The sequence below is a fragment of the Perognathus longimembris genome, chromosome 16 (genome assembly GCF_023159225.1).
Source record: "Perognathus longimembris pacificus isolate PPM17 chromosome 16, ASM2315922v1, whole genome shotgun sequence".
Lineage (NCBI taxonomy): Eukaryota > Metazoa > Chordata > Mammalia > Rodentia > Heteromyidae > Perognathus > Perognathus longimembris.
Window position 1 is genome coordinate 16,661,565 of NC_063176.1, and position 23,114 is coordinate 16,684,678.

Here is a 23,114-nt window from a genome sequence, read left to right on the forward strand (position 1 = left end):
ACACAGAATAACAAACAAAATGAAGTTCTGATATATGCTGGCCCATGGATTGAGTCTTTAAAACAGTAAATGAAATGAAATAAGCTAGACTCACCAATAGGCCACATATTGGATGATTCTATTTGTATAGAATATCCACAACAGGCAATCTTATGAAGACAGGAAGCAGAGCAGTGGTTCCCAGGGGCTGGAGTAAAGGCGGGTGGGGGGTTACTGCGAATGGGGATGGAGGTTTCTTTTGGATTTTTTTTTTTTTTTTTTTTGGCCAGTCCTTGGACTCAGGGCCTGAGCACTGTCCCTGGCTTCTTTTTGCTCAAGGCTAGCACTCTGCCACTTGAGCCACAGCGCCACTTCTGGTTGTTTATTGTATATGTGGTGCTGAGGAATCGAACCTAGGGCTTCGTGTATGCGAGGCACTAGGCCATATTCCCAGTCCCTCTTTTGGACTTTTGGTCTTGCTTTTTCTAGTACTTTGCTTTTTCTAGTGTTCAAACTTTTGAACTCAGGGCCTCGTGCTTGCTCAACTGCCTGAGCTAGCTTTGGGCAGGGATCCTCTGGCTCTCGGCTTCTTGAATAACTAGGATTTCAGGCATGAGCCACCAGCCCCTGCCTTCTTTTTGATGGAAATAATGCTGTAAACACACAGTCTTGGAATTATACTAAAAAATGGCTGAACTGTACACTTTTAAATGATGAGTTCTATGTTATATGAATTTGTGTCCCAGTAGAAAAAGAACATGAAGATAATAATCCTATAGCATTTAGCAGGACATTTAGGGAAAGCAGATGCTTGGTAAGTGAATTGGTAGATGACAAGAACTGCTGGAAATGAAGAAATTATTTGTTGGGCAGGAGAGAAATGAGCTCGAATTAGCCAAGTGAGCTCCAACTAGCTCTTACTGCAACTAGCTTACCCAGGTAATCTGTAAGTGATGAAGTCTTAGTAGTTGTTTCAGTAAACTCAGATTTATTATTGTTTTTGTTTCTGCACTGTGTTTGGACTCAGGGCTTGGGTCTGTCTCTTTGCTTTTCCACTTAAGGCTAGTGCTGTACCACTTGAGCCACTGCTCCTTTCCTGGATTTTTCATGGCTGATTGGGAATGATGGTTTCATAAACTTTCCTGAATGGGTTGGCTTTGAACTACAACCCTTAGATCTCAGCCTCCTGAGTATCTAGGATTATAGGTGTGTGCTACTTGCACTCAGCTAAGAATAAGTTCTTGCCACACACCCTTTCCCATGCAAAACTCAGTACCTGACATTTTCACTCATTGGCTAACACTCTATCAATTGAGCCGTACCTCTGTCTTTGTGTATGTGTGGGGGGTGGGTGGTCTTGGGCCAATCCTGGGTCTTGAACTCAGGGCCTAAGCACTGTCCCTGAGCAGCAGCAGTAGATGCTGCTGCTTCCTCTTCCTTTTCCTCCTCTTTCTCCTCCTGTTTCTCCTCATTCTTCTTCTTCACCAGTCCTGGGGCTTGGACTCAGGGCCTGAGCACTGTCCCTGGCTTCTTTGTGCTCAAGGCTAGCACTCTGCCACTTGAGCCACAGCGCCACCTCTGACTTTTTCCATTTAGGTGGTGCTAAGGAATCAAACCCAGGGCTTCATGTGTGCAAGGCAAGTACCCTACCGCTAGGCCAAATTCCCAGCCCCTCTGAGTTTCTTTTGGTCAAGGCTAGTGCTCTGTCACTGAAGCCACAGCTCCACTTCTGGCTTTTTCTGGGTAGTTTATTCAAAATAAGTGTCTCATGCCTTTTCCTGCCCAGGCTGGATTCAAACCACAGTCCTGAGAGCTCAACCTCCTGAGTAGTTAGGATTACAGGCTTGAGCCACCAGCGCCCAGCAAGACGAAGTTCTTAAGGTTAGACTAGATCTTAATGTCTCCCTCTCCCTCCTGAGCCTGGTTTTCATTTTGCTTTCAGCATCAGCATGACAACCTGTTCCACGGTGGCCGCCCTGGGAATGATGCCACTCTGCCTGTATCTCTACACCTGGTCCTGGGAGCTGGCACAGAACCTCACCATCCCATACCAGAACATCGGTCTGTATCGGGCTTCTGAGGCGAAGCACACATAGCAGGGCAGCGCATGCATACTTGCTGTTGATTCCATTCATTGGTTGTCTTTTCAGGCAGGATATTTTTCATATCACACAATTCCCTAAAAAAGCACTCCATAAACTTTTATAGTCCTATGGACTTAAAAAAAACCAATAATTTTACTGTCATTATTACGGTGCTGCACAGCGTGGAGTTAGGCAATGAGTACATTTCTTTTGGGGACAGTGTCACCCCACTCCTTCTCTTTCCCCAGTTTTTCTCCTGTTCGTGTCCACAAGTCACACAGGTTATTTTCCACACTGTGGATACTGAAAAGCATGATTGCATTTGTTCACGATTCCTCCCTCCCTTTCTTTTCTTTTCTTTTCTTTTTTCTTTTTTTTTTTTTTTTTTTTTGCCAGTCTTGGGGCTTGGACTCAGGGCCTGAGCACTGTCCCTGGCTTCTTTTTGCTCAAGGCTAGCACTCTGCCACTTGAGCCACAGCGCCACTTCTGACTTTTCTATGTATGTGGTGCTGAGGAATCCAACCCAGGGCTTCATGCATTCAAGGCAAGCACTCTACCACTAGGCCATATTCCCAGCCTCCTTCCTCCCTTTCTATGCCTCCCTTTTGACACCCCCTAAAAAGAAAAAATAACCTCAAACAAACAAAAGCAAAAACAAACACCATCATCACTGCCACCACCACCAACAAAAATACTCATATTTCCATTTCCTGGAAATCATTTTATGAGCAAAGGAGTTGCCTACTTTGGGTTCCTCCCCTCAGGGAATTCTCCTTTAGTCCATGTGTGAATGCTTGGAGTCCTGTCTGGGTTAGCATGCCTGTGGACTTTTATTATTCATTCCATTTCCTAGATTCAGTAATTTTGTCAAGAGTGTGTAGCTGGTAAGTGCTGATCTGGTATTCTAACTCAGGAATCAGACTGCAGAACCCAAACCCAAACTCTTGATCTCTATTTATTAGTCAACTTCTTTGTTAAATAAAATACTAGAGGTGGGCTAGTTATGAAGAAGAAAGGTTAATTTAATTCCCACTTTTGGAGATTAAAAACCCAAACATCTGGGTGCAGTGGCTTATACCTGCAATCCTAGCTCCTCAGGAGGGTGAGTTCCGACCGCCGAGGTTCAAAGTCAGCCCAGGCAGGAAACTCTGCAAGACTCTTATCTCCAATAAACTACTCAAGAAGGCTGGAAGTGGTGCGGTGGCCCAAGTGGTAGAGCGCTCACCTTGAGCAAAAAGAAGCTGGAGGACAGCGCTCAGGCTCAGAGATCAAGCCCCAAGACCTCTTCTCCCCCAAAACAGGTCCAAACAGTGGGGCTCAAGTTCTTGAATCCGGCACTCTGGCTGGATAGTTATGGCAGAAGTGCATGCTTGAGAGAGTGCTGCCGTGTTTGGAACAAGAATTCAGAGAGAATGTTTTATGATCCACAGTTGAATTGACTTTCGTGGCTCTGATGATATCTTCATTTTCATGCCTTCCCCTCTTACGCTACCTCTGAACCCAGATTTTTTTTCTTACAGATTAAACATACAGGTACCTACTGCGAGTAAAACTCACCCCCCTGTCATCCAACCAATCTTTCTCATTAGCTTTTCTCCTGCAAGATATTTCTGACAGAATTCTGATCTTTTTCAAAAGACGGCTATGGAGGTGCTGTTCTTGGAGATTTCATGTGGAAGAGGGGAGTAGTGCAATGGTCTGTCTGCCTATGCTAGTTTGCTCAGAGTCGCTGGAGAAGGAGGAACTATGATTCTCAATATGACCAAAGTACATGATAGGAGGAAACCTCATACCATGTTCAAAATCTCCACAGGGCAGAGTCCCATCAGCCCTGAGGACTTAGACCAGGGCCCGCAGTGCCAAAGCGCGAACACAGACGGCCATCTTCCCATAGTAGCTGGAACTGCCGCATTTGTAAACCTTCAGTAAAGCCTTAATTAATTTTTTTCCAAATTTTTATTATCAAACTGATGTACAGAGAAGTTACAGTTTCATACGTTAGGCATTGGATACATTTCTTGTACTGTTTGTTACCTCGTCCCTCATACCCCCCCCTCCTCCCCCTTTCCCTTTCCCCCCATGCGGTGTTCAGTTCACTTACACCAAACAAAAGCCTTAATTTAGAAATCACAGTTTTGATGAATCCAAGGATTGTGATTTGAAGTCAGCCCAGGCAGGCAAAATCCATGCGACTCTTATCTTCAATTAATCACAAAATTCTGGTTGATTATTAATTTTTTTTCCAGTCCTGGGGCTTGAACTCAGGGCCTGGACGCTGTCCCTGAGCTCTTTTTGCTCAAGGTTAGTGCTCTACAGCACCACTTCTGGCTTTTTCTGTGATTCATTGGAGATAGAAGTCTCAGGACTTTCCTGCCCCAGCTGGCTTTGAGCAGTGATTCTCAGACCTCAGCTTCCTGAGTAACTAGGATTACAGGCTTGAGCCACCGGTGTCTTGTAGGCAATGTGTGCTTAATGGAACTTATAAACAATGAAAGGCACAAATGTCTCAAGCCACTCCTATCTCTTCACAGCCGGGACTGTAGGCACTTTTCCTGATCCAAGCAATGGAAAATGTCGAGATATGGCTTTCATTGAAAGCAGACAGACTCCTTTGCTTTCCTGAGCCTGCCTTCATGCCTTTGTTCACTTGTGCTAATCACAAAGGCTTTTCTTCCTACCCTTCTTTAAGGGACTGGTGACACTTGGGGAGTGTGACTATCTATGGAGAGTGTGACCAATTGCTTTGGTATCGCAGCAAATGCTGCTTTCATGTCTGAAATAGTATTTATTTTAGGAAGCAAATGACCCTTTGGCCTCACACGGAAATAACAGTTATGACTCTAGAAGGGTGCGAGCTATATGATGACCAAAGAATTCCACAGATTTAAAATAGTCTTCCTCTTTTCTCACCTGTACATGTCCTGCTGTCTCTAAGCTGTCATGTAATCAACTCTCTCAGGAATTCTAAAGGGGAAATGTCACTTACTGCCTTCCTGTGTGTGTGTGTGTGTGCACGCACGCGCGTGTGTGTGCCAGTCCTGGATCAGGGCCTAGGCTCTGTCCTTGAGCTTTTTTGCTCAAGGCTAGTGTTCTACTACTTGAGCCACAGCTCCACTTAGGATGTGTGTGTGTGTGTGTGTGTGTGTGTGTGTGTGTGTGTATGTGCTTAATTGGAGATAAGATCTCACAGACTTTCCTGCCATCACTGGGTAGGAACCATGACCCTCAGATCTCAGCCTCCGAGTAAGTAGGATGACAGGTGTGAGCCATTGGTGCCCAGCTCTTAAGCTATATATATAATCTGGAGATGGGTGTGGAAATAAAATGCAGCTTTACTGAAAAAGTGCTCCAACCAAGGAAAGGGTTGGGAAGCTCTGGGTGGTAAGGCGAGAGGAAGCACTCTCTGATGCATGTTTCTTCTTTTTAGGAATTACTCTGGTGTGCCTGGCCATTCCTGTGGCTTTTGGTGTCTATGTGAATTATAGGTGGCCCAAACAATCGAAAATCATCCTCAAGGTGAGCGCGTTAGTCCATCCTCAGACACGGAGGACAGGAGGAGGTAACTGTTGGAGCGAGTGAGCCACCTGTCCCGGCTTCCTCCAGCTCTACTGCTCTGTCACTGTCATGGGCCCACGGGTAGACTTGTGTCACCCTGGGAAGAACGGACAGCGAGCTCCGGGGCCTGTCCATCTGCTAGGCTTCCCACAGTGCTTTCGAGGCCACAGCTCTTTACCACGTGTGGGAATATCACTGGTTTCCTGGAAAAGTTGGGTGAAGCGCTGCCTTCTGGAAGCATTTGTTGTTAAAGTCATAGTGTGTGCACATGACCAAAGACCACGCAGATACAACTCTTTAAATAAATCTATCTGGAAAGCATTGAGTCGACTCAGACCCGAGCTCAAGCCCCAGGACCAGCAAAAAAAAAAAAAAAAAAAAAAAAAATGCTGATTTTTGTCCATCAGTGTCATTGGAGAAACAAGACAAAGTTCTCCTTTTATTATCTGTAATAGGCAGGTTTTAAAATTCTTTTCCCCTGAAAATCCCATGGGATTTATGACAAAAAGTAAAATATTATGCATTAATAAAGCATCTTAGGCTATTTTTAATCATTTCTGGTTTTCTTTCTTTTCCTTTCTTCTCTTTCTTCTCCTCTTCCCTCTTTCCTCCTTTTCTTTCCTTTTTTTAAAAGACAGAGTCTTAGGCTAGTCTTGCCTTATACTCATTATTTATTTATTTTGCCAGTCCTGGGGCTTGAACTCAGGGCCTGAGCACTGTCCCTGGCTTCTTTTTGCTCAAGGCTAGCACTCTACCTCTTGAGCCACAGCGCCACTTCTGGCCTTTTCTATATATGTGGTGCTGAGGAATAGAACCTAGGGCTTCATGCATGGTAGGCAAGCACTCTAGCGCTGAGCTACATTTCCAGCCTGTCCCTGAACTCTTGTGCTCACTGCATTCTATCACTCGTGCCCAGCTCCGCTTCTGGCTTCTTTGGTATTTAATTGGAGACATGGGTTTCACAGACTTTCTTGCTTGGGCTGGCTTTGAACAGCAATCCTCAGGTCTCAGCCTCCGGTGTCTGGCTTAATGCAGGCTTTGAGGAACTAGACTAGTTCCTGAGAGTGGAGCGTTACAAGGGCATCTGCGAGTCCCGCTTCCCATGGCCACTTGCGCTCTTAGTGTTGAGAGGCTGTCTGTCCCGAGGCCTCACCAGAGCGCATGGCGGCTAGGGCCATGCTCTTGAATCTCCAGATGTCTTTTCTTCATGAAGGATGTAGACTCAAGTAGGTTGCAAAGTCATGAGGAAGTGGACTCAGATGTTCATTGTCATAATCCACTATAATTTCATATTATTCATGAAAAACGAAAGGGAAAGATACTGATCATAAGAAGATTGGCTGAGAGCAGATGGCTCCCACCTGTAAGCCGAGCTACTCAGGAGGCTGAGCTCTAAGGATAGTGCTTCCTAGTTAGCCTGCTGGGCTGGAAAGTCTGTGCAACTTTCTTCCTTGCCTGCTTGCCTGCCCGCATGTCCTCCCTCCCTTCCCATTCCTTCCTTCCTTCCTTCCTTCCTTCCTTCCTTCCTTCCTTCCTTCCTTCCTTCCTTCTTCCCTTCCTCCCTCCCTCCCTCCCTTTCCCCCTTCCCTCCCTCCCTTTCCCCCTTCCCTCCCTCCCTTTCCCCCTTCCCTCCCTCCCTCCCTTTCCCCCTTCCCTCCCTCCCTTTCCCCCTTCCCTCCTTCCCTTTCCCCCTTCCCTCCCTCTCCCTCAACCCCCTCCCTCCCTCCCTCACCCCCACCCCCCTCCCTCTTTGGTACCAGTCATGTGGCTTGAACTCAGGGCCTGTGTATTATCCATGAGCTATACTCTTCAAAGCTAGCACTCTACCTCTTGAGCCACAGCTCTACTTCCTGTGTTTTGGTGATTAATTAGAGATAAGAGTTTCTCCAATTTTCCTGCCCTGACTCAGCTCTCATCCTCCTGCATAGCCAACTACAGGTATAAGCCACTGGTGCAAGGCATCTGTGTACTTTTTTTTTTTTTTTTTGGCCAGTGCTGGGGCTTGAACTCAGGGCCTGAGCACTGTCCCTGGCTTCTTTTTGTTCAAGGCTAGCCCCCTACTACTTGAGCCACAGCACCACTTTTGGCTTTTTCTATATACGTGGTGCTGAGGAATCGAACCCAAGGCTTCATGTATGCGAGGCAAGTACTCTACTAGTAGGCCACATTCCCAGCCCCATCTTTGAAACTCTTTTTTTTTTTTTTTTTTGTGGCCAGTCCTGGGCCTTGGACTCAGGGCCTGAGCACTGTCCCTGGCTTCTTCCCGCTCAAGGCTAGCACTCTGCCACTTGAGCCACAGCGCCGCTTCTGGCCATTTTCTGTATATGTGGTGCTGGGGAATCGAACCTAGGGCCTCGTGTATCCGAGGCAGGCACTCTTGCCACTCTTGCCACTAGGCTATATCCCCAGCCCTTGTCTTTTCTTTTTTGGTACTGGGGATTGAACCTAGGATGTTGCACTTGCTAGGCAAGCACTTTGCCACTGAGTTACATCCCAGCCCCTGTGAAACTCTTATATCCAGTTAATCATGGTAAAGCCAGAATAGAGCTGTGACTGAAATGGTAGAGCACCATCTTTGAGAGGAAAAGCTGAGGGACAGCACCTCGGTTCTGAGTTCAAGCTACAGTACTGGTACACACACACACACACACACACACTTACACATGCACACCTAGAATTGAAATAAGATGAAATGAAATGAAATAACAAGCCTTGGATTTTTATAATCCCCACGGATTGCTTATTTGAGTCACTTGACCACATCGGGACTCAGTGTTTGCCTCTATAAAACAGTCTTCTTTAGTCAAACTTTTGCTTTTTCCGGTTTCAGTTAATATAGTTGAATTCCAGAAATAAACATGTCACATTTTCAGTTGTGTCCTGTTGTAGGTGTTGTGATATTGCTTTGTCCTGCCTGGATCCTAATGCATCCATGTGTCTATCGTGTCCACACAGTGTTCTCTTTATCAACACAACCCTAGCTTAGGGTTTACATCTCTTCTTCTTCATTTTTTTTTTTTTTCAGTTCTCAGGCTTGAACTTAGAGCCTGGGCCCTGTCCCTGGGCTTCTTTTGCTCAAGGCTAGCATCTACCATGTAAGCCACCGCAGCTCCATTTCTGGCATCTTCTGTGCATGTAGTGCTGAGGAATGGAACCCAGGGCTTCAAGCCTGCTAAGCCACCTTCCTTGCTCTCCACCTCTCTTCTTTCTGTCCCAGCTCAGCCGGGCCTTCCACTAGCCACAGTGCTCTGTTTGCTCAATGGGTCGCCCAGGGTATTTCATTGCATTGTTTGTATTATTCATTTACTAGGTGTCATGTCTAAATATTTTTGACCCATTACATATTGTTCATGGAGACAATGTATTTGTTCTGTTTTTATTAGTAGTAGTTCATTTCCTTTCTTGTAGATGTGTGTGCTTAGAAAAGCACAGAACACGCAGAGATTCAGAACTATCTGCTTTCCGGCACCCAGCTGGGTGGTGGGACTCGTCTGCTGTGTGAAGGGATGAACTTGAATCCCACGCCAAGTTCCCTCTTTGTTATTGAACTTGCAACTTCTCAGCCTTTAGCATTGTGATGGGCCTGCAAAGCAAGGTGGGGGAGGGGTGGCGAGGGGAACAACACAAGTATTTCCTACATGGACTTACTTTATTGCTTTGTTTCAGGTTGGGGCCATTGTTGGTGGCATCCTCCTTCTTTTGGTCACGGTTGCTGGGGTGGTGCTGGCCAAGGGATTCTGGAATTCAGACACCACTCTTCTGACCATCAGTTTCATCTTCCCACTGATCGGCCATGTGGCAGGCTTTCTGTTGGCACTCCTTACCCACCAGTCATGGCAAAGGTACATTATACATTACCTACAAGTGTTTCTTTGTGGTGGCTGTGGGGCTTGAACTCAGGGCCTTACGTGTGCTAGGAAGGCTCTGCTGAGAAAGGTAAGTGACATCCTGGTCCCTGGAGGACATTGCTGTCCAGCTGTGTCAGGAGACAGGAAGCGCTTGGATCACACAGTGGTTGGGGCAGTCTACCTCAGCAGCAGAGAAGAGAGCAATCTTCTACGTACAGTGACACAAAGGCCACATTAACAGGAAGTGGTGAGGCGTGAATGTGCAATTAGGATTGGGGCTATAATTCCAGCTCTTGAGATCTGGATTCTTTGCGTGTGTGTGTGTCCTAAATCATTTTTATTTTTAATATTTTGTATGGTTATAAAGGTGATTTACAGGAGGGCTGCAGCTTCGTATGTTAATGAATACATTTCTTAGGAGTTTTTTTTTTTTTTTTTTGGTAACCCAAGAGTTAACCAGGAGGAATGAGGTTGTTTCACTGAACCGGAAGATGACATAGGGGAGGAACCAAGCTGTCAGAGATTGTCTTTATTCATTGTGCCAAAAATTTAAGAAATATGAATTATAATACACAAGAGGAGAGGGGGCTGGGAATATGGCCTAGTGGTAAAGTGTTTGCCTCGCATATATGAAGCCCTGGGTTGGATTCCCCAGCACCACATATATAGAAAAAGCTGGGAGTGGCGCTGTGGCTCAAGTGGCAGAGTGCTAGCCTTGAGCAAAGAGAAGCCAGGGACAGTGCTCAGACCCTGAGTTCAAGCCCCAGGACTAAATCCACAAGAGGATAAAAGAGACACATTGAGACATAAGATGAGAGTTCATGGTCAACATTTTCACTGTTACTTAAGGCATTTTGTTTATTAATACTTTAAAATACTAGAAATGATGACACTCCAGGCTGACGTGCCTGGGCTAGAATGAGTGCTGGCAGGCAGTGATGGGCGACACAAATTAGTTTAAATGTTTTTTTTTTTTTTTCTGGAAGGTAATTTAGTATTATATTGACAACCTAATATAAATATTCACAGTTGTTAAACCAGTAATGTTACTTTTGTTTTGAGACAAACCTTTCAATGTACTCCAGGCCGGCCTCAAATTTGTGATTGTGTTGCCTCGTGCCGGCATTATTAGGCTGAACCAGCACACCTGGTAGTATTTTACTTTTAAAGATCTGTTCTAAAGTTAGCTCTCTAAGATATGCAAATGAATACTGAGGCATTAATTGCTGTATTATTCATAAATGTAAAAATGGAAATAATTTAAATATCTAACAATAGGGAGATCTTTAATTCATGATGCATGTGGTAGATCAGATGCATCAAGCTTAATGATTCTGGAAAATATTCAAGTGACACATTTTAGTAGAAAAGTAAAAATGAAAGTTTGATTCCTACTTTGTAGAAGAAAGCTAAAACAATTCTATGGGTGGAGAAATCCTGGAAGAAATAAGGCATGCGTAAGACTTAAGGTCATGTTAGTTCTTTAGTCTTTTCCGTTTCTAGGTGTGTTTCCCACCGTTTTCACTGAGTATGTCAGCTAAAAAGAAATGAGGTGGCAGAATTGCAGAAGTGGAGGGTGGAAATTTGGGGGTGGGTTGATGCTGCCTTCATTCCACCGAGGAAGTTAATGATGTTCCACGCACTGGGCAAGGCTCCAAGAGTCTGCCAGCTTCTTCTGCACTCTGACAGGCCAGTGCTCTGCGGGAATCGCATCCCGAGGAACAGAGAGGCCGCGGCTGCAGAGCTGGTGTCGGGATGTTTACTAAAAAGCTGGTGACCGGGTGCACTCACGTCCCCCAAGCACTCGCAGCCTTGAATACACCGCACACGCAGTCGGGAGGATGAGAACCGAGGCGGGGCGCGCTGGCGCCGGAGCCGGGGCCTCCGGAAGGTCACGGTGGGGCAGGGTCACGCGCTTGAGAGGGCCGAGGGCACAGAGCCGGCTAGTTCCGGGCACACTGCCCAAGTCCCTGCCCCGGCTTGGAGGAGTTCGAGCGCCCAGCATTGGATGTGGGGATGTGGTGTCGCCTCTAGGAGTTTTCAGAACGTCCCCAGCCACCGAGAGCCCCAGATGGCATGTTAGACGGCGTCCACATTTCATAAGCGCCACCAGTACCCGTCTCCCCTGCCGAGCAGACTCCCGGGAAGGGCAGTCGCCTGGAAGTCGCCTTGCTCAAGCAGCGAGAACACCATGCACTTTTGGTTGGAACCTGGATTTGAAGAGAAATAAACAATCATGACAGAATTCTGCAATTCTTTTATAAAGACTTTTATAAAGACTAGGAAATGGTTACACCTGAGAGGGAGGCAAGGGGAGAGGGGAGGAGGAAAGAAGGGGGGAAGGGAGGAAGAAGGCAGTCAAAAGTCAGTGTACATACCACAAAAGTAAGGAACTAAGGGGAGGCTGGGCTGCAGGGGCTGCCGGTGTTGAAGGGCATAACTGATCAAGATGCGCTGTATTCATAAACTGCTCTGTTATACGTCACCTCCTTTGCACAACTACTTAAAGATAACTAAACAACATTGAAAAGGATGTGAACAGAAGTACCTCCATGGCAAGATGTAGCCAGCAATCAAGTCTTTCTCACAGCTTATGGCCTCATTGACAAGAGACCGAGATAGAGAGCCTTTCTCTTGTGAATGGTTCAGGTCTGACTTCTGGCTTTGTTGTTTTATTGTACCAATTTATTGTCAAAGGATGAAGGAAGTAAGGAGATTAAGGAAAGTATGGCAAGCAGTAGGGGTAGTAGGAGATATGAATCACAAAGCTAGGCACTGTCAGCTCAGGCCTGTAATCCTAGCTACTTAGGAGGCTGAGATTAGAGGCTGGAAGTTCAAAGCCAGCCCTGGCAGGAAAGCCTTCCAGACTCTTATCGCCAGTTAACTATCAAAAAAGACAGAAGTGGGGGCTGGGGATATAGCCTAGTGGCAAGAGTGCCTGCCTCGGATACACGAGGCCCTAGGTTCGATTCCCCAGCACCACATATACAGAAAACGGCCAGAAGCGGCGCTGTGGCTCAAGTGGCAGAGTGCTAGCCTTGAGTGGGAAGAAGCCAGGGACAGTGCTCAGGCCCTGAGTCCAAGGCCCAGGACTGGCCAAAAAAAAAAAAAAAAGACAGAAGTGGCACTGTGGCTCAAGTGGTAGAGTGCTAGCCTTGAGCAGAAAAGCTCTGGGACAGTGCCCAAGCCTTGAGTTCAAGCCTTTGGACTGGCATGTGTGCACACACACATACACATAGACAGGAATCACAGAACTTATCCCATACCATGGAAGTGTTTCTACCTCCACATTACACACTCTTGTAAGCCTCACATTACAACCAAGCTTGTAAATAGACACAGTTATCCTCAGAAACTCTTTTTTTTTGCATCTCTTCACTTCCTTGTAAAAAAGTCTGCAGACTCCAATTAGAGACTGGAGTTGAGAGCTGAGCACTGGCGGCTCGCGCCTGCATTCCTAGCTGCATGGGAGGCTGGGATCGGAGGATCAAGGTTTGAAGGCAGTCTGAGTAGAAAAGTCTGTGAGGCTCTTATCTCTGATGAACCAGGAGGAAGCTGGATGTGGGATTGTGGCTCAAGTGGTAGAGTGAAAGCCATGAGCAAAGAATCTAAGGGATAGGGCCCAGGCTGATCCCAAGTTATCTCTCTCTCTCTCTCTCTCACACACACACACACACACAATGGGGGGGGGGGTAATCCAATAAAGGTCCTGCACATGGCCTCCCTGTTCTTGCTCCATTTTCTTTTTTTGCTTGCTATGTTTTTTGCCAGTCCTGGGGCTTGAACTCAGGGCCTGAGCACTGTCCCGGCTTCTTTTTGCTCAAGGCTAGCACTCTGCCACTTGGGCCACAGCTTTTTCTATATGTGGTGCTGAGGAATCGAACCCAGGGCTTTGTGTATATGAGGCAAGCACTGTACCACTACACCACATTCCCAGCCCTCTCACTCCATTTTCATTTGAAGTATTTTCTTTTCTTTTCTCTGATCAGAAAACCAATAATGATAGAAACGTCACCCCACACAGCTTCCCTTCCTCCTGTCTCCTTTGCGGGTGGCGTAGGCCACTGCAGGTGCGGTGCCTTCGGAGCAAGCCACGCCTGGCCCCGCTGCGCCACCTGCTCCTGGCTCGTCCACCTCCCCTGTCACCCAAGGCTTCTTTCCTGGGGGAAGCTTTCCCTCAGCACTCCTGCCGCTTCCCCGGATTCAACAGCATCTCCTCGGCGTCCGATGCGCGTCGTCTTGTGTTGTAGTCGGTCCTTTCCCGTGTGGATCCACCCCAGGTGGCAGGCCAGGCTTCGGGAAGCTTTCACTCCACAGGGCCTCCCCGAAGCTCAGATCCCCTGCCACAGGCACTCAGCCAATGACTGCGGAGCGGATACCCCCGCTTCATTGCCTACGCTTACGTTTATCAAATCGAAGAGGAATATTAGGTCTAGCATATAACTTTCTTTTCTTTTCTTTCCTTTTTGTTTTTTTTTGGTGATACTGAGGGTTGAACTCAGGGCCTCATGCTTGCCAGGCAAGAACTCTGCTTCTTGGGCTGTGACTGTAGTCAACATTGCTTATTTTTTTTTTCTCAAATTTTTATTATCAAACTGACGTACAGAGAGGTTACAGTATCATACGTTGAACATTGCTTATTTTCTTTTACATATATTTCTATTGTTATTATAGAGGTGATATACAGGGGTTACAGTTGTATGTCAGGTAATATGTACATTTTGTTTTGAACAATGTCACCCCTTTTGTCACGCTCCAGTTTTGCCCCCCCCCCACTGTGATTGAGTTTCTAGGTCATGTCTTGCTTTATGCCAGCGCTGGGCGGGCTGCGATCTTCCCACTGGCGCTTCCTGTGCGGCTGGGGAAGCGAGCTGCAGGCCACCTTGCCCAGCCATTGGCTGAAATGGAGTTGCATGGATTTTCCTGTCTGTTTCCTCCAGCAGTCTTGGGCTCCCCCAATCTTGGGCTCTCATGTACAATAGGCCTGAGGCGTTGTGCAGATTAGCATGTCACTCTTGAACTCTTTCTCATTGTCAGGTGCAGGACAATTTCCATAGAAACCGGAGCTCAGAACATCCAGATGTGCATCACCATGCTCCAGCTATCTTTCACCTCGGAGAACTTGGTCCAGATGTTTAACTTCCCGTTGGCCTATGGATTCTTCCAGCTGCTGGATGGAGTTCTCATTGTGGCAGGTGGATGAACTTTCACTAGGTAGATGAGCTAGGACGGAGTCAATTCCAGACTGGACTGAAAATCAGATAATCCAATTTATGAACCCTTTCTTGGATGTGATGCCCTGTGATACATTTTTAGTCTGACTCTTTTAGGGGACAATAAAATGCATAAACAGGATATTTCAACATTGTGGGAATTACACACACACACACACACATTTTAGAAACATCTGAGAGTTTATAATTAGAAGCAAATGTGCTTCCTTCACAAAACTGCTGCACTGTTAGAACTTAATTCCAGGAATTGTTAAGACAAGGTTTTCACGAGCAGTTCCTGATCTCAAAAAATGCCATTTGGGCCAGGCATGGTTGCACACACTTGCAATTTCTACTTGAGATAGCAATAGGAGGACTTACCTTCAATACCAGCTTAGGAAAAAAGTTAGACTCTGTTTCCTAAAACAAGTTGGACTGGCATTGGTGGTGCATGCCTTTAATCCTCGCTATCACAAAGTTGAGATCTGGAGGATTGTGGGTTGAAGCCAGCCTGGGAAAAAGTTTAACTCCAGCTTCTATGAACTCGCAAAAAACTGAGCTCCAGGTGAATGTCAAGTGGCAAAGTGCCAGCCAACCAAGCAAGCCAAGTAATTGCAAGGTCTTGAGTTCAAACACCATTATTGGAAAGAAAAGAAAACGGTGTATAGACATACACATATTTGTTATGTAACATTAAACATTTTGTTGGTGGTGGTGGCTCGAACTCAGGGCCCAGGCACTATCTCTGAGCTCCTTTGCTCAAAGCTAGTGCTCTACCACGTTGAGCCTCAGCGCCACTTCTGGTTGACTGGAGATAAGAGTCTCATGGACTTTCCTGCACAGGCTGGCTTTCAACGGCGATCCTGAGATCTCAGCCTGCTGAGCAGCTAGGATTGCAGGTGGGAGCCACCAGTAATAGCGCCCGGATATAAGTTTTTATTGTCATGAAACAGACTCTTAGTACAGCTTGGTGATGACTGGCATTAACTGATTATATACTGAATATTATTATATATTGGTTTACTGATGGAGGGTCATATAGGGAATGCGTGGAATTTAATGTTGGCATGAAGTGAGAGAAATATTCTCAGACTAAAACTCCTGGGGCGAGACCCACATTTTAGTGAGGTGTCATGTCTGACTTATTCCCAGTGACAGTTCAGCATGCAGGGGGGGTGCCTGACAGTCGATGCCCCAAGGGGGTTTACAGAACGATTGAATGATTGAATGAATGAATGAGCCCTCAGTGCCCAAGAATTGAGACTGAGTTCCAGACAGAAAGATACAATGCAACACCCCATCCCTTCCCCTTTCCCTGTGCACTTATTCGTAGCAGTGCCAAGCCAACAAAGCTCTAAAGCATAGGCGAGTGTAGTGTCGCCCAAATGGCCCCCGTGTCAAGCGACTCCTCACCTTGGTGTCTCGTCCCGCAGCGTACCGGGCGTACAGGAGGAGGCTGAAGAAGAGGGGCCGGAGGAAGCCCCCCGACTGTGCGGCCATCAGCCTCGACAAGAAGCCCAGAGAGACGGGAGCGTTCCTGGAGGCGGAGGAGGAGGCTGGGGCAAGTGCGGGGCCGTCGGAGCCCATGTTCCCCCGCAGGGCCCTCGAGCCCCTGGGCCAGCCGGCTCCGTGTGACTAGGGGCTGGGCGGCCCCGCGCCCCTGAGCCCCTGAGCCCCTGAGCCGGCGCCCCGGAGCCTGGGCGGTGGAACGCGCGCCTTCGCCTGCGCACTGGGACTCGTGCTGGGAGCACCGTTGTGAGCATGCGTGTTGCTCATGGCAGGAATCTTTGTGGGGATTTGTACAACCGGTGTGAACCTGCTGAGCAGCTTCTTGTTTCCTGGTAGTGGACAGGAGCCATGATCATGGCTGGACCCATGGTTTTTGTTTTTCTTTGGTCGGTCGTGGGGCTTGAACTCTGGTCCCTCAGCTCTTTCAGCTCAAGGCTAGCGTTCTAGCGCTTGAGCCACAGTGGCTAATTGGAGAAGAGTCTCATGGACTTTCCTGCCTGGACTGGCTTTGAACCACGATTCTCGGATCTCCCGAGCAGCTTGGATTACAGGCGTGAGCCACCGGTGCCCCGTCCGCGTTGTGGATTTGAATCCAGTGTTAGGATCTTGTGGGGAAGGGCAAGGCACAGTCTGGATCCAAGTGATGCTCAAATGAAAAATGAACTTTAATATTATGTTGAAGCACTTAAACAGGTATTTTCTGATGAGAGATGTAGCTGAATTTGGAGGGAATTTGAGGAAAACGTGAGATTAAAAAGTGTCTTCTCCTGGGCATCTACCCAGAACATCACGAACCAGGATACTGTAAAGACACGTGCGCATCCGCGTTCCCTGCTGCACTTGTCACCGTAGCCAAGTTGTGGAATAGCTCAGATGCCCTACAGTAGATGACTGGGTCCCCAAACTGGAGTATCCACACACCGTGGAATTTTACACAGACGTTAGGAAGGATAATATGTTATATGCAGGGAAATGGATGGACCTAGAACAAATTATGTTCAGTGAGGTAAGCCAAGCTCAGAGAGACAAATGGCTTATGTTCTCTCTCTTATGTGGAAGCTAGATCTAAAATATACCAGGACTTGGTACATTATAAATTATAAAAATTATCCAGGACTCTAAGCATTCACACAAACCAAAGGAAGGCATTCTTAGGGGAAGAACACAAAGGCACAATGTCCGTATGCCTCTGATCATTAAAAAAAAAAAAAAAGAAAAAAAAGTAATGTTTAGTGCCGGGCCCTGGTGGCTCATGCCTGTAATCCTAGCTACTCAAGAAGCTGAGATGTGAGGATTGCAGTTCAAAGCCAGCCCAGGCAGGAAAGTCCATGAGACTCTTATCTCCAATTAGCCACCTGAAAACCAGAAGCAGTTCTGTGGCTCAAGTGGTAGAGCACTAGCCTTGAGCTGAAGACCTGAGGGACAGGGTCCCAAGCCCAGAGTTCAAGCCCCATGACCACCCCACTCCCCCCTAAAAAAAAAGTTTATTGAAATGAACTCCCAGAAATGAAAAAAAAAAAAAAAAGGCGGGGTGTGTGTACTGTACCTTAAATACCCTCCGAATCTCTGTATTCACACTGATTATTTAGAAACTACAGCAGTTAGGTCCCATCTATGTTGATTTTAACGTTTTATCGTTATTATAAAGGTGATATACAGAGGAGTTACGGTTACATAAGTCGGGTAATGAATGCATTTCCTTTTGGACAATGTCGCCTCTTCCCTCGCTGTCTACACATGCTTTTCCCAGTCACTTGGTGACATATTTTGGAACATCTTTACATGTCAGTGTGTCAACCTACCTCATTCTTCCGATGGAAGGATTGTAATGCACGGAGGACTGTCACTGATGGGTCGCAGCGTGTTGGTGGCGCAGTGCTGCTACCTTGTCCCGTGCCCGCATTTCCGTGGCTCTCCCCTGTGGCGTGGTGGCGGCCCCTGCGGGGAGAGGACTTTGCTCTCTGCAGTGCACAGCTCCCCCGAGACCCCAGGCCTGACTCCCAGGCGAAGCAAAGAGTTTTGACCATGTTGATCATGAAAATGTCTCACTGATTCTCATCACATTTTTGAAATTAGGAATGAAGTAGAACACTTCCCACAATCATTTCCCTATTCAGGTCCTTTGTTTGCTTTTCCATTTTATTCTCCTTTTCTAGATTTGAACATGTAACGATAGTGACTATGTATTGCCAACATGTTACTTTTTTCTACATTATTTCTGTTCAATTTTGTATTTTTAAAAATGTATCCAGTTTTGTATGTGGTGGTGTGTGTGTGTGTGTGTGTGTGTGTGTGTGTGTGTGTGTATGCACTGGGGATTGAACCCAGGGCCTCACCCTTGCTAAGCAGGTGCTCTACCATTTGAGCTATGTTCCCTGGCTGCTTTAGTAGTCTTCAAAATTCTTTCAAACTGCTGTGATTGTGTGGATCACGCATTGTCCTCTGGTCCCTGTTGAAGGATGGGCGTGGCCCCTTTTGGGGAGCTCTTCTGGGGACGTCCACAGCACGCACTCTGCCCACGTTCAGGTACACAATGCCAGGCAGTAGGGAAGCTCTATCCCTCTCTATTTTGACTATAAAAACAATTCTCTACAAATGTTTGTTACTTTCATGGATTGGATGTCCTTATTTATTCTGTTTTTGAATTTATTTTTTGGATGTGGAGTTAGGAACCTAATTAAAAAAAATTCTAGCATCATCTACTGACTTGTTCATCTTTGTACCACTAACTGTAATGCCATCTTTAGCATGCAACTATGTTGTCAAATTCTGACCCCCTTTTGTATCTTTTTTTCTTTTATGTCAGTCCTGGGGCTTGAACTCAGGGCCTGGGCTCTGAGCCTCTCTGTGCTCAAGGCTAGCACTCTACCACTTGAGCCACAGTGCTACTTCTGGCCTTTTCTGTTTATGTGGTACTGAAGAATTGAACCCAGGGCTTCATGCATGCTAGGCGAGCACTCTACCACTAAGCCACATTCTCAGCCCTTTGTATCTATTTTTATTTGTGAGTTTTGAAGTGTATGAAAAAGCATGCGATGTGAGATTTAATGCTTTGCAATTTTATTGCATAAGTATTCCCAATAACCTGCAGGTTAATATGAAGTCAGTGAAAATGAAAAGCTTGTGTGTATGTGTAGCAACACTGGGACTTGAACTAAGGGCATGGGTATTCGCCCATCTCAAGGCTAGAGCTCTGCCATTTGTCCCACAACTTCACTGTCAGGGTGTTTTTATTTTTGTTTGTTTTTGGTGGCTAATTGGAAATGAGTCTCGGACTTTTCTTTGAACTGCGATCCTCAGCTCTCAGCCTTCCGAGTAGCTAGGATTATAGGCGTGAGCCACTGGCACGGGGCTTGAGTGAAGTCAAACGTCCCATGTTACTAACAGCTGTAATCCAATGAGAGCGAGGAGTGGGATGAAGGGACAGTGTGGCGGGAAGAATCGTGGGATGAAGGGACAGTGTGTGTGGGGGGGGAGGGAGGAGGAATTGGCTAGGCTGTCGTGGCACTGTGGGAAGGACACGGGCTTCCCCAGGCCTGGTTGCCGGATGCCAGGTGACGCGGTGGCAGCCTCTGGGATCAGGATGGAAGCTGCTAGATGGGGAGTCGAAATCCTGCCTCGGTCCTTTGTGCAGCCGTGGACAAGTACGGTTGTTCTGGGCTTCAGTCTTCACTCAGAAAGTCCGATGACCTCAACATCCTGAAGAAGCAGGCCTGATGAAAACACAGGGTACAAGCTGCAAGTGGGCAGCAAGCGGGAGCCTCCTTTGTGCATGTGTGTGCCTTCCCTTCAGCGCCCCCTGCTGCCTGAAGACCTCCCCTGCAAGCCCATTAGCCAGACGACGGCTTGGCAGTGGCTTGAGGGTTTGGGGGTATGACCTTGGGAACAGTATACCTAATTTTGTGTGAAGGAATAAAATGGTTTCGTAATTGCAGAACTGAAGACTGCTTTTAAGTTCTTATCTAGGCGTCTCTCTTTTGTGTGTGTGTGTGCTGGTCCTGGCATTTGAACACTTGTCTCTGAGCTTCTTTTGCTCAAGGCTGGTGATCTATCACTTTGCGCTCCACTTGTGGCTTTGCTGAGAGGAATTGAAGCGTCTCATGCACTTTCCTGTCCAGGCTGGCTTCAAACGGAGCGCCTCGGATTCCAGCCTCTTGAGTAGCTGGGATCAGAGGCCCGAGCCGCCAGCACGCAGCTCCGCGAGTCTCTCTAACAGTTACAAAATTCCATGTTTCTGGGTTCTGGATGATCTTCGAAGACCGACACAATGCTTGCTACCAAGAAGTCATGCAATCGCTGGCTGCTACCCAGCATTCATTGTTTTTTCTTATCTTCTTAGCAGAACCAAAATTTTGTTCGAAATGGTAATACGCCTCGGTAAAATTTTCTTGAAGGTAGAGGTGGACATGTGACAGTCTTTGCTAAGATCGAGGCGGAGCTCTGCGCTGGCGTGTGGGAAAGCCTGCTAGCTCCTCCTAGGCAGGGACGGACCCACTTCCGGGGCGGTGCGTGTTCTGCCCTGCGCAGGCCGCACACGTCATCCGCACGCGGCGGCCATGTGGAGAGCAGCAAGGAACGCCCAGGATCGTTCCAGCCGCTCGTGGTCTGGAGCTATAGTCAGGCCGTGACCTATATGTGTTTTCTTAAGGAAAGAAAATACATTTATTTGGGTAAGTTTATTCGGTCCTCTAAAATGTTGTTGGTCTTAAGATGGGTATAGTTTGTCACAATTACCTCCATCAGAAAAGTACCTTGGATACTTTTGAATTAACAATGATTGGAACATGTTCTTTTGCTATCAAGCATCCATTCCTGGAACACAGTCGTGGTCAACTATTAGCTATGATTTATCAATTATATCTCAAAACAAAGGTTTTTTTCCCTCTAGTATCGGGGTTTGGAACGCAGGCTGTCACACCTGCCACGCCTCCAGCCATGCTTTCTTCTTGCACTGAAGATGAGGACGATGATATTTGGCAGTACTCAGGTTTGAACTCAGGATCTCATGCTTCTTTTGACTTACTTATTCAGCTGGTACTCTAGCACTTGAGTCATGCCCGCAGCCCAGCTTTTGGCTGGTTATTTTGGAGATGACTTTTCTGCTCACGCTGGCCTTAAATCACAATACTTGGGAATCTCAAGCCTCCTGAGTAGCTAGGAATATGGTCATGAGGCTGTCTGTGCTCAGCTGGTTTTTATTATTTTTGCCAGTCCTGGGGCTTGAACTCGGGGCCTGAGCACTGTCCCTGAGCTTTTTACTCAAGGCTAGCACTCTATCACTTGAGCCACAGCACCATGTGGTGCTGAGGAATCGAACCCAGGGCTTCATGCGTGCAAGGCGAGCACTCTACCACTAAGCCACACTCCCAGCAAAGTTCATATTTTAAGGTGTTTTATTTACAATGTGAGATAATGCATTACAAATGGATGATACCGTTACAAACAGTAGCTGATAACTTCACTTTCATGAAAAAAGTATACAAATATATTACAAGAAATTCTATATAGTAAACATTAGAAATTGATATAGTAAACATATACTACTTTTTCCTATGCAATTATTATTGTCATTTAAAGCTTAAATACTGGTTTCAAGTATCCCCTATAAAATACCTCTACTTTATTAAAATACTGGGAAATTTTTTTTTGCTATAAACAAAGATTGATACATTAATAGTGGACTGAGGGTGTCCTTGTAACAATGCCCACTTTAATCAAAAGCTGTCATTAGTCCTACGATCTGTGTTGTTCAATGTGTGTGAAATAATTTCTAGCAGGTTAAAGTCGCTGTAAAAATCCAGCATTTGACATCTGCTGTTGGGAAGAATGCCCTTCTCTAAGGCAGAGGAGAATAAGCAGAATAGTATCGCGGGGCCTTGCAGCCCTGCGACCCTTAGTGTAAGCAGAGCACAAGTCTGCTGGAGGGTAAGGAGGTGTGGAAACATCCAGAAGCTGCTCTTCTCTTGTCATTTTGGAAGCGGAGGCCGCTCTTGTTGCTCTTCTTCAGCATGAAGGTGAGTCAGGACATAGAGGATGACTTGATAGCAGAAAATATATTGATCCTACAGGAAGAAGACGGGAGGAGAGGACTTCAGATGCGCAGCGTGAGTGTGTCGTGCGCACAGACATCTATACACAGATAACGGTGTTTCAGGAGTTTGGAAGGTCGGGGAAATTTTTGTTTAAATGTTGTCTGTAAGAAGCAGGGTGCGGGGAGGGGGTGGGGGACTCGGGAGGCTGGAGGGTGGGAGAAAAACGAGGGAGGGGCCGGTGACAAGTTTGACAAGAAATACACTCACTACCTTACGTATATCACCTTGACCAAAAAAAGGTCCATGACAATAAATGGTTGATTTTCTGCTGTAATGTGGAAATCCTCAAAAAAGGAATGCAAGTTGGGCACAGGGACGAGCACTTGTCCCAGATAAGCAGGCTGGGATGGGACGGGAGGACGCCTGGGCTCAGGCGCGCCAGGCAGGATGCGAACTCAAAACAACAACCGACTAAGAAGGCTGGAACCGTTACAGAATCCTCATCACAGGAAGCAGACACGGAGCAGTCCGATAGGCCCAGCACCGAGGCAGGGGACCACGCGTTTGAAGCCAGCTTAAACTTCGTAGCAAGAAAAAGAATATCAAGACCACAGTAAGCAAGACTCACCTCCGTCTGAACCATGCCGTGTCTTTGCAGTCTCATGCAGCGCACTAAGTCAGAGATGTCAAACTGCCGGGAAAGAGAACGCGCGTCAGATCACAGGGGCAGATGGACTAGGATCACAAGATATGGCTTGTGTACAGTTCCACACCCATTTCTTCCCCTTCTTAAGAATTTTGGGAAACTGGTGGACAAAATAACGTGGCCGACGATCACTTGGCATTCTTATTTACCATCTTTTGAAGAATTAGAGCAGATTGTTCTATTTGAAA

General features: G+C 46.8%; 2 protein-coding genes across 8 annotated transcripts in view; one reads left to right on the forward strand and one right to left on the reverse strand.

Moving 5' to 3' along the window:
- Slc10a6 (solute carrier family 10 member 6) overlaps positions 1-23,114 on the forward strand; it is a 53,074-nt gene that overhangs the window by 11,450 nt on the left and 18,510 nt on the right. The window contains exons 2-6 of one of the 2 annotated variants that reach the window (XM_048364274.1): positions 1,922-2,040; positions 5,491-5,579; positions 9,285-9,460; positions 14,504-14,661; positions 16,113-16,578. In XM_048364274.1, the coding sequence (XP_048220231.1) occupies positions 1,922-2,040; positions 5,491-5,579; positions 9,285-9,460; positions 14,504-14,661; positions 16,113-16,318 (748 nt within the window). In that variant the 3' untranslated portion in view covers positions 16,319-16,578. Of the gene's footprint in view, positions 1-1,921; positions 2,041-5,490; positions 5,580-9,284; positions 9,461-14,503; positions 14,662-16,112; positions 16,599-23,114 lie in introns of both variants that reach the window. The other variant, XM_048364273.1, reaches the window with a different exon arrangement.
- Ptpn13 (protein tyrosine phosphatase non-receptor type 13) overlaps positions 21,594-23,114 on the reverse strand; it is a 174,874-nt gene continuing 173,353 nt past the window's right edge. For all 6 annotated transcript variants that reach the window (XM_048364271.1, XM_048364268.1, XM_048364267.1 and 3 more), the window contains 2 exons: positions 22,849-22,911; positions 21,594-22,250 (listed from right to left, as the gene is read on the reverse strand). In XM_048364271.1, coding sequence (XP_048220228.1) covers positions 22,155-22,250; positions 22,849-22,911 — 159 coding nt within the window. In that variant the 3' untranslated portion in view covers positions 21,594-22,154. The remainder of the gene's footprint in view (positions 22,251-22,848; positions 22,912-23,114) is intronic.